At 48.9% G+C, this 10,504-nt stretch overlaps 1 protein-coding gene across 1 annotated transcript in view; it reads right to left on the reverse strand.

Annotated features, from left to right (window-relative positions):
* The window catches only part of LOC122391463 (solute carrier family 22 member 13-like), a 52,675-nt gene extending 42,383 nt beyond the window's left edge, over positions 1–10,292 (reverse strand). The window contains exons 1-2 of the mRNA XM_043385382.1: positions 9,742–10,292; positions 3,310–3,413 (exon numbers count right to left, since the gene is read on the reverse strand). Coding sequence (XP_043241317.1) covers positions 3,310–3,413; positions 9,742–10,149 — 512 coding nt within the window. The 5' untranslated portion in view covers positions 10,150–10,292. The remainder of the gene's footprint in view (positions 1–3,309; positions 3,414–9,741) is intronic.
* Positions 10,293–10,504: the final 212 nt, after the last annotated feature.

Here is a 10,504-nt window from a genome sequence, read left to right on the forward strand (position 1 = left end):
GCGGTTGCCGGCGGCCGGCCGTTATTTGGGGTTAGCGGCGGGCGGCGGGTGGTCGTTTTTTGCGGCGTTTAGCGGTTTGCGGCGGGCGGCCGTTTTTGCGGCGTTTTGCGCTTCGCGGCGTGCGGCCGTTTTTTGCGGCGTTTCGCGGTTGGCGGCGGGCGATGCGGGCGTTTTTTTTGCGGCGGCGGTGTTTGCGGTGTTTGCGTTTTGCGGCGGACGCGCGTTTTTTTTTTGCGGCATTTTGTGCGTTTTTTTCTGCGGTTTTCGGCGGGCGGGCGATTGTTTTTTTGCGAAGTTTGCGTTGGCGTTTTAGGCGTGCGTTTTGCGCGTTTTGCGGTGTTTGCGTTTGGCGGCGCGGGCGGTTTTTCACAATTAAAGTCCCAACCTTCGGATCCGCAGTGCTGTTCGACAAGCGCTGCCCGGGCCTATCCGAAGGTTGGGACTTTTCAATTAAGAACAATCACTATTCTTTAGAATTGTGATTTTCTATTGAAAATCCCAACCTGAGCTACCTCTCTAGGGGGGTGTTTAGCGTTTCTGCCGCGATTTTGGTCATTTTGATCGCCGCCGAAACGGCACGGTAGAATTTCTTGCCATTTTCAGCGTTTGGTCCCGTATCGGGGAGCTACCGGCTGGCATCGGTCGCTTGAAATATAATTAACCCGTTTTGGGGTAATCGGCACGTGCATTTTCCCATAGGGTTAACATGGGGGAAAATTGAAAATTCGATTTGCGAAAAATTTCGTCAATTATATTTGCTGATATTTTTAGGGTCGGATCTCGGGCTGGCACCCCAACTGACGGTGGTAATTATTTAAAATATAATTGACAAAATTTCGGGTAATCGTCACAAACAGTTACCCCATGTTGAGCCTATGGCGAATTCGAAAAATTATTTTCAAATGGATTTTGCAAAAAATTTCCACGTTAGATTTTGAAAATGTTCCAATATGTTGTGCCCCGGGGTGTCGGCTACCACATGGTATGGGTCAGATATGGGGCGATTGAAAAGCACGTGCCACGTGCAAACGTGTTTGATGGGGTAACCTCCGGGAAAATCCGACATTGGCCAACTGGGGGTCCTATGGCGTGGAAACCACTCCACCTAGCGACACCAAATCAACGCAGCCGGTGAGCAGATGAGTCCAGCTTGTTGCACCAGTGGTCACGTGGCGCACGTGCTATTGCACGTGCCGTGGCACGGGGTCAATTTTTGTGCTTAAATATACTAGCATTGTGAAATGCAAGGAATGGGGGAAATACCCGTCAGGCCGTCAGTTTTTATGATAGGGTCAATCTGAAAACGGGTATAGGCACAGAATGAAGGGGGCTAGAAAACTGCTATCTCGGATTTTTTGTGAAATGAAAAATTTAAAATTCTGGGGAAATTATATATTCGAAAGGTGAAATTTCCCTAAATTTTCCAGTTTTTCGAGTTTAGCCGTCCACTGTTCAGAGACGGTGACACCGGCCGGGGTCATCTTTTACATGCTTATGGCCACGTCGATGGGTCATCACGTGGCGTGAACGGTGAAGCTATCAGAGGTCCGGCACGTGCCACGTGGCCACGTGTTTGAGTCGCGTACCTCCCAGATTACCGTGTGTTTGCCGATTTGTGGCCTTATAGCACGAAAACAGCACAAGCCAGGAACACTGAAATGGTGCAATCAGTGAGGGGACAAGTCCTGCTTGCACCACCGGTGGTCACGTGGCACACGTGCAAATCTGGGCACCTCCGTTGCGGAGATATTTTATAGTGAAATATTCAAATGTACATAACTTTTTCAGTTTAAGTCCGATTGGGCTAGAATTTCGTGGGTGGATGAATTGTTAAGCGACATAAACGAATGCGCCACGTTTGTTGCAGTGCGCCACGTTTGTCTCAAAGCGCCATTTTTTGCCGCAAAGCGCAGAATGTGCGTAACTTTGTCGAACATTGGACGATTAGGATGCGCTGTAATTAAAGGATGGCTGCTTAAACGGCAGATATGAATGCACCACATTTGCCGCAGGGCGCCATATTTGTCTTAATGCGTCAGTGTTTGCGTTTTGCCTACGGCGGGCGTTTTTTGCGGCGGCGTTTGCGTTTTTTTTTTTCGGGGTTTGCGTTTGACGGCGGGCGGCCGTTTTTGCGTTTTTGGCGGTGTTTGCGTTTGGCGGCGGGCGGCCGTTTTTTGCGGCGTTTTGCGGTTGGCGGCGGGCGTGCGTGCGTTGCGGGCGTTTTTTTGCGGCGGTGTTTGCGTTTTTTTTGCGGTTTTTGTGTTTGGCGGCGGGCGGGCGGGCGATGCGGGTGTTTTTGCTGTTTGTGTTTGGCGGCGGGCGGCCGTTTTAGCGGCGGTTTGCGGCGGGCGGCCGTTTTTTTGCGGCGTTTTGCGGTTTGCGGCGGGCGGCCGTTTTTTGCGGCGTTTTGCGGTTTGCGGCGGGCGGCCGTTTTTTACGGCGTTTTGAGGTTGCCGGCGGCCGGCCGTTATTTGCGGTTAGCGGCGGGCGGCGGGCGGTCGTTTTTTTGCGGCGTTTTGCGGTTCGCGGCGTGCGGCCGTTTTTTGCGGCGTTTCGCGGTTGGCGGCGGGCGATGCGGGCGTTTTTTGCGGCGGCGTTGTTTGCGTTTTTTGCGGTGTTTGCGTTTTGCGGCGGACGGGCGGTGTTTGGCGGCGTTTTTTTTGCGTTTTTTCTGCGGTTTTCGGCGCGCGGGCGATTGTTTTTTTGCGAAGTTTGCGTTGGCGTTTTGGGCGTGCGTTTTGCGCGTTTTGCGGTTTTGCGGCGGGCGGGCGGTTTTTCACAATTAAAGTCCCAACCTTCGGATCCGCAGTGCTGTTCGACAAGCGCTGCCCGGGCCTAAAAGAGAGTGCTATTTACGATAAGCTGTAAAACGTTTTTGTTGTTGTAATATCCAGCTTCTGACGACGCAAGAAACGTTTTATCGAAACCAAAAAATAAACAGCTGATTTACGATGCTGCGGGCTTTTTTGTTGGCTAGTACCAACATATTTTTATTCGGCTTTGCCTCTGCTTTGCAATGTATCCATACTCAAACTTTGCCACTAATTCAAACAGGAGAACTTTATAAGACTTGCATGTAGATGTTGTACGCAGCATAACATATGTCAGGTGGGTGGTAAAAACTAGTTAAGTTTCTCGTGGTGTTCACAGGAGCATATTACCAGTTAATAAACAGAGGAGAGCACCATGGGGTGCCACTGTCAAGTCATCACCAATGAGAAGGTGAAGGCATCACAAAAGCACCCCGAGATACAAACAGAACACTCGCGCATACTCACAGGGCGCATACTCACAGGTGAGGGCTCTCACCTATCGCTGAGAATGCCCCAGAACCACGAGCCCACGATGTTGCCTGCCCAGAAGACGGCGTTCACAGTGAACGGACGCCACGCGTCGCGGCACACCCAGTCGTTCTGCAAAGGAGTACAGTGTGCCAGCAACGGCTGGCGGCGGCCGGGCCGAGAGGCCGGCCGGAGGGCAGGGTGCAGTGGGCTGGGCGGCGGGAGGGGTGAGGGGTGGAGAGAGGGGTGGGGTGGGAGGCAGTGGCTGAACAGATGCGGCGGATGGTGGGAGGGGCGTGGGTAGGTCGTGGGTGGGGCGGATCGCGAACGGGGGGGGGGGGGCGGGGGGGGGGGGGGTAGTAGTAGGAGGGGCGTGTGTAGGTCGTGGGTGGGGCGGATCGCGGACGGGGGGGGGGGGTAGCAGGAGGGGCGTGGGTAGGTCGGGGGTGGGGTGACAGGCAGGTGTAGGAAACGGACAAGTCATTGAGAAGACGGATCGCGGCTGCTCATTTGAGAGCGAATAGGAAAAAGAATATCCCGGGAAGAGATCACCAATATCCTCGGGTATCGGTACATTGTAATGTTCCCACTTCATAGGTATGCTCAACATGAACATTACCTACAGTACGTAGCACGCGGGTGTAAGAGAAATTAGTGATTTAGAAAATAATTATCGATGTGATACGAACACCATGCAGCGCCGCAAATGGAGAAGCTGAGTACTTCGCCAATTTTATTATATACACGTATCCCCTATCCCATTAGCATAAACTGCATTGAAATTAGTTAAAGGGAGATTATGACCTTTTTCCACAAAATCTGAGTTAGGACCATTTTCTGACAAAACACAACAAGTTATAATGTAAATTAAAACCATTTTGCTCAATTCGGTACCTTGCCGCAAATATCTCAACTTGAAGTCGCGTTAGCGGGGAGCGCTGAAAATGACCGTTGAATAAGTACTTACATCACTTTTTGGTACTTGCATGTAATTTTGTAAAATGAGCGTATTCCTCACATTTGATCTTCATCACATCTAGTTAGTTAATGGTCGTCTATAGTGCCTTCAAAAGATATTAATGGTTTGGGGGTGGTTTATGTCTAAATTTACGCAACTATTTTTCCTGTTCATCATCTGTCGCCATATGCTGCTATTTTAGTAGCAACGACTCAATTTTGAATCGGTCCCGCCGACTGCACAATAAAAGAAGATAGATACAACACTTTTGCGGCATCACTGAAAAACTTATGCAGTACTGTTATCAAAATTCTCATAGCACCGTTCGACAAACCTGAAGTCTTTTTGAAATAAATATGCTTGTATTTTTCGCTTCAGGCTCTGAGCCCAAAATAATGAATTTCGTAGTCGCAATCGCAAGATTTGGCTGCGTTTCTGGCGCATGCCGTTCATTTGTGGCGCAAAATAATACTTGGAAACAAAGAAGAGTAGGCACTATGTACCCCCGAATTAGAATCTAAATAATTCTAAACCGAATTAACTCTAATTCAAATTAGAATCCTTACAACCAAGCAACGACAAGGCGATAACATAAACAAAAACCCAGGCGTCGCTGTTTGAAACAAAAGCGCCATATACTGCGACTTTTTTATAGAGAAGGACAACGCATTTCGGTGAGTGTTACAAGTACTGCAAGTACTGCTTCTTTTTCGCAAAAATAAAACCTTTTTCACATACGAAAATGTGCTAGGAAATTTTCATATTTTATAGAAACTAGGGGAAAGTGGGGTAAGACGGGCACCTTAACTTTGGAGCCATTTTTCGGCCGGTTAGAAACATCATAGAAACGGGAAACTGAGTGAAAACCTTTTACAGACATTTTACTTCCATTTGCCAGAAGATGAGACTTAGACCTGACTCAACAAATAAACTGCAGCTATTTTTGCAAAACCTTGCAAAAACCCATCTTACCCCACTCCATGGGGTAAGACGGTCACATGGGTAGGGCAAGACGGCCAGCTTCTTTCACCGACCAGCACAGCTCGCAGCAAATGCCCGAGATTAGCCGCATTGATACAGTCGCTCGTTGGTCTCAAGTGCTTCGGAAATGGCAGTATACGAGATTCGTGCAGAAGGCGTATACTCGTATATAGGCCCTAGTTCAGAAGCCATGTAGAGCCGTTTTTCACATTCATTATTCGAGAATAAACTGTGCCGAAGGAATATTGCTAACATGTCTGTGAGTATCGGAATCGAACATATTCTTATCAGAAATGCTTCTTTTTTCCTACAGCAACAAAAATATTTTTACCATTACAGACCCATCGGATTCATAGTTGCCCGTCTTACCCCAAACTCAATGTCAGAAGTTCAGCACGATTTTTCTCTGTGGACAATTTGATGCAGACAAAGCAAATCCGCGGTGAATGAACACTGGAGGCATATGAGTGTGCCACAAGTGATTGCCAGTTTTTAACTCTATAGTGCTGCACACAAAAGCTTGCACAATACATTATGAATGTTTTCAATGAAATGAGTGTTTTAAAGAAATCAAAATAAAAGATTATTGACCGAACACAAATTCACCAGACTTCAATGGCGGTGTGTAGTGGGAAAGGCTATTCTGGTCCTAATTTTTCTCGCTCGTAGCGCTATTGGTTTGGTCTGCAGAGGGGGTGCCCGTCTTACCTACCTTGACCGTCTTACCCCACTTTCCCCTACAGTAGAAATAGTATAGATGTCGAGTAATTTTTATTTAAGAAAAAAGAAAGCTCATTATCTCCCTTTAACCCTATTCCTGGCGGGCTCCGCCGGGACAAGAAACTGGCGGGGGGGGGGGGGGGCCGATTCGGCCCCCCCTGAGATCTCGAGAACGAAGCAAGATAGCGACAAGCGGTAAACGGCATCGGATACGCATGGACAAGGTCTACAATTTTTACTAAGGTCATTTTCAGGTCAGGTCAAAGATGACGTCACAGGGGTCGAAAAAGTCAAAATGGCGGCGCTAGATATGGAGAGAGCTTTTCTCGAATAACTTTCGAATTAGTCAAGATAGGAACAAACTAAGGGCATCATCGTGATCCTCTCGTCAATCCGCATCGAATGATATATATGTTGACCTCGAAAGGTCAAGGTCAAAGGTTGACCTCAGGTCACGTGACCTCGAGGTCATCATGTATATCATTCGATGCGTCTTGACGAGCTGAACACAATGAGACCATCCACGCGTCTGTATCTTGTTCCTGTACGGAGGTATTGGCCAAAAACCTTTGGTGACCTTTGATGACGTCACATGACCTCACAGCTGCCCAACAGCAAAACAGACCTCAAGGTAGTGAAGGTTGATCGTATATGAAGTCATGTATGGTATATGGGGCCATTCCGACCCGTTTTAGTGGTAAAAACAGGGAGTTGATTTTTCCCCCATTGACTTATAATGGGGAGGTCGCGAAACTGACCTGACCTTAGGTCACCGATATCAAAATTCCGAGATATACAAATTGCACATACTGGTACCCTAACTAAAGCCTGAAGAGAAGAAGTTGATCGGTCAAAAACTCTAGCTCTGGCGTGATTGCAAACTTTTCTGAGGTAGGGTCACCAAACCGCCTCTGGTGACCTGACCTGAGGTCAGATCAACTCAAAATTTTCAGACATGTTGCGTAGAAGCCTTTTAGGAAAAGTCAGAAAATTTGAGCTTCCTAGCTCAACGCGTTTGGGAGAAATAACCAAAAAACCTCAGGGGGGGGGGCTCCTGAGGCCCCCCCCCGCCAGGAATAGGGTTAAGATGATTAAAAAACTCGATAATGATGATGATAATGTGAATGGTAATGATTATGATAATCATTAGCAAAGCATCATCATATGATTGTCTGCTTTACACTTTTATGCCTAAAACTAAACGGCACGTTAACGGTGTTGGCTGAAGTTAATGTTTTTTCATGCTGTTTTGATGAAAGATCAGTGCTCGATGCATTTCTCTGGCAAATATCTCCACCGTGACCGTCTGAACTCCGCGTGAAATTCGAAGGCAGCGGAGACAGCCGCCGCCCGAACCTGGGTACTGGGCAGGTAGGCTGTACCGCATGGCTCGCAGGCACTGCGGCGCAGTATAACACGCAGGCAACCACTTTCGCTATTCAACACTCTTGCTAAGTAACGCTTTTGCGCTACATGTGTTTGAATGCTGATGGAAGGAAGAATGGGAAAGGAAAATAACCTTTTGCGTTCAATTATTCGCTTAATCGAGGCTTGTTTTTCATTACCTACATGTGGAAAGATGATACAGATAAATAGGCTCTTTCGTTGCATTGGCCATAAAGTCCGACGTAATGTCATTGGAATGTTTGTTTTGATCCCATATAGCAGCGCGTATAACTGAAACGATAGATACGTGCTTAAAGGTACTATCCCACCTTCTAAAATGTTGTTAAAACCAGTTAAATTGTGCCCGACTTTATAGATTGGATGACCAGGAACACGGTTCTGGCATTTATTTTTCATTAAACATCTTAGGCTTCCCATATTCCAAACACAAACTTTCAAATATGTGACGTCACAGCCCAAAATTACCTCCTTCCCCAGGCCACATTACTGTCATAAAGCTGATTCTTTTTACTCTGTAGGCACCACAACAAAGTTCAGACCAAGTTTTAAGCGATTTTTCAACGAACAAACTCATTTAAATCAGAATGACTAAACGAGGTGACGTCACACTAACGGTCGCTCCATGTTGAAGATAGGGCCTTGTACAAGGCCCATTTTCAAATGAAGGGAACGAATTTCTTCAACACCAAGAGGCCGCGGGGGTTGCAACCTAGATAGATAGTGGTTTCTGAACCTCGCCGCAAACTTGGCTATCTCAACTCAAACCCCATGTTAAAGGTGGGATAGTCCCTTTAAACATGGATTATTTCTCACACTTTCGCTTAACTGAACACGCCCTTTGCTAATAAAATATCAGCCCATTTTCAATTAGTCGTCGCTGACTGGGTGATTCACTTGATGGCAACAATACGGCACCAATCATTAAACAGCCACCTGATTAATGCCTGGACTCTATGAGCTGAAAACTTCAGGTTACAAACAGCCCAGCTACATACTAGCAGCCAAAAATTTGCTGGCCAACCCGCTCGGATACTGAAGTGCCCTACTTTGACTCGATTTCTACCGAAGACTCCCGGCGCTGTTGCATCTGAAGTGACCTAAAAACAGTGGATGCTTAGTATTCGTGACAAGACAGTTAGAGGGAACCAACTGTGACCCCAGTTTGCAGCATTGTGTTCTCAGAAGGTAGGCAGGCAGGCCAGCCGAGGGTCGTAAAGGATCCTTCAAATAAATTCTTTCGCACATCTGCCATTGAGTAGAGCACCAATTCATCGACGAAAAAATAGAAATTGCTATCTAGAATACTTCTACTGGAACGAGAATGTTTATATAGTCCCGCAAAACTAGTTAGCATTCTTCGGAGGCTTCGGAGCACTACGCCTGACAAAAAGCAGAGACGACTCTATGGAAATTCATCGTGACGGCTTCCACCTCTGCAGTAGTCGTTGGAGACGAGGGGCCGACAGATAAATCGCTAATAAACAACCATTAATAACAGCCGCCTAGACAGACGTCCTTTGATTGTTGATGTTACAAATGTTACCGCTACTGTGTGACGCCAAAGCAAAGCAACGGTGAGTGCTGTGATTAATTATTGCAAGTCCTAGAGCCGACCACGAGACTTTGCTTTACGGGTACGAAATGTACGAACTGCTGCTGTCGGCTCATACGATTGGTGGGTGTACATACACCTTAGCATGGTTGTAATTGCACCGACCCAGACGGGGGGTGGGGGGTGGGTGAGGGGCGGAGTGGGAGGGATAGATATATGTGGCGATTGGGCACAACCTCAAAGCAGTTCGTTTCTATTTGTGCACTACCACTGCATTATTATGGAAATTCGGATAAAAGGAGTGACACATGATTTCTCTTCTTTACGGCCGTCAGTGATTCGTTTGATGTTGAATGTTCGAACACCATAAATTTCTCCGTTTCATACAGTACACCGGCACAATGAGTACCTAAGCCTTCAGTTGCATCAATATAGGCCAATCAGCTGGAATGCATAGAAGCTTTCCAGCTTTCCGGATGTTTTCTGGTGTGATCGTTCCTTCATACTCACATTGACACTTCAAAGAGCCCAATCGATAATTGATAGCAATAATTGTTTGGTGATAATGACGGTGAAACAGCTTCAAAGCAAATCCAGGATTGACGAAAATCCATTGAGAAATGGAAAGAGTCGGTGAAACCAAGAGAACTTTGTGAAAACTTCGAACTCCAAATGCACTCAGCAAGGGCCACAAATTCCAAACTAAGTGTTACGTTCGTGCACCACACGATAAAACTGTCGCAAGCCTCCAATATGCACCTGCACCAGGGACAATCGATACAACACTAGGGACAATCGACATCTGCTGCCCATTCTGCACGCTTTGTTAGAGCGACTCTTACCTCCGAGGCAATCGTGTCAAAGAGCACGGAGGTGTCGTAACTCCAGCTGCCGCAGCGGCTGTCCGCCGCCGCCCCTGCGCCGGTGGACCCGTTGCCCTGGGGCTCGCCGGGGCCCCCCGCTGCGTCCAGCAGACTCTGTGTGCTGCTGTCCGGCAGCACCGCGCAGCCGCCGTCCGTCTGTCTGTCGGCGGGCACCCCTCGGCAGGAGAGCGGCGGCGTCAGCATCATCAGCAGCTGGGCATAATAGGTGAGGCTGCAGACCAGTGTGGAGCCGCCGATCAGCATCACACACATCAGACGCTGGTACAGGCCGAACGCCCCCACCTGTTCCAGCAGCGTCTCGAACGTGGGCCGCGGGCACTTCTCCAGCCGGCCGGCCTCTCGCGCCTTCTCCTCCATGGACGGCATGGTGGCGGGTGTGTGACGAGCTCGGGACAGTGCCGCTCGGCTGTGCTCCCGCCTCGGGCAGTGGCTGTATAGGACGGCCGCCGGCGGTCCGCCCCGTCTGCGCTCAGCGCCTCACTGCGCTGGCTGCCGGCGGCCGCCCGGCTATAAGGCGACCGGCGCGGCGCCCTCACTGCTCCTCTCCGGCGACCCCCCCGCCCCCCGCTAGACGCCCCCCCCGCAGAGTCACCCCGGCGCCTCTCCACTGAACCCCCCCCCCGCCTGCGCCCCCCCCCCTCCGCAGAGTTCCCTCTGGCGCCGTCGGAGCGGGCATTCGCCGCCGGCGATTGAATTGCCATTGAGGACACCTGTCCTTCGG

Source organism: Amphibalanus amphitrite, unplaced genomic scaffold (assembly GCF_019059575.1).
Source record: "Amphibalanus amphitrite isolate SeventyFive unplaced genomic scaffold, NRLGWU_Aamphi_draft 000438F_arrow, whole genome shotgun sequence".
Lineage (NCBI taxonomy): Eukaryota > Metazoa > Arthropoda > Thecostraca > Balanomorpha > Balanidae > Amphibalanus > Amphibalanus amphitrite.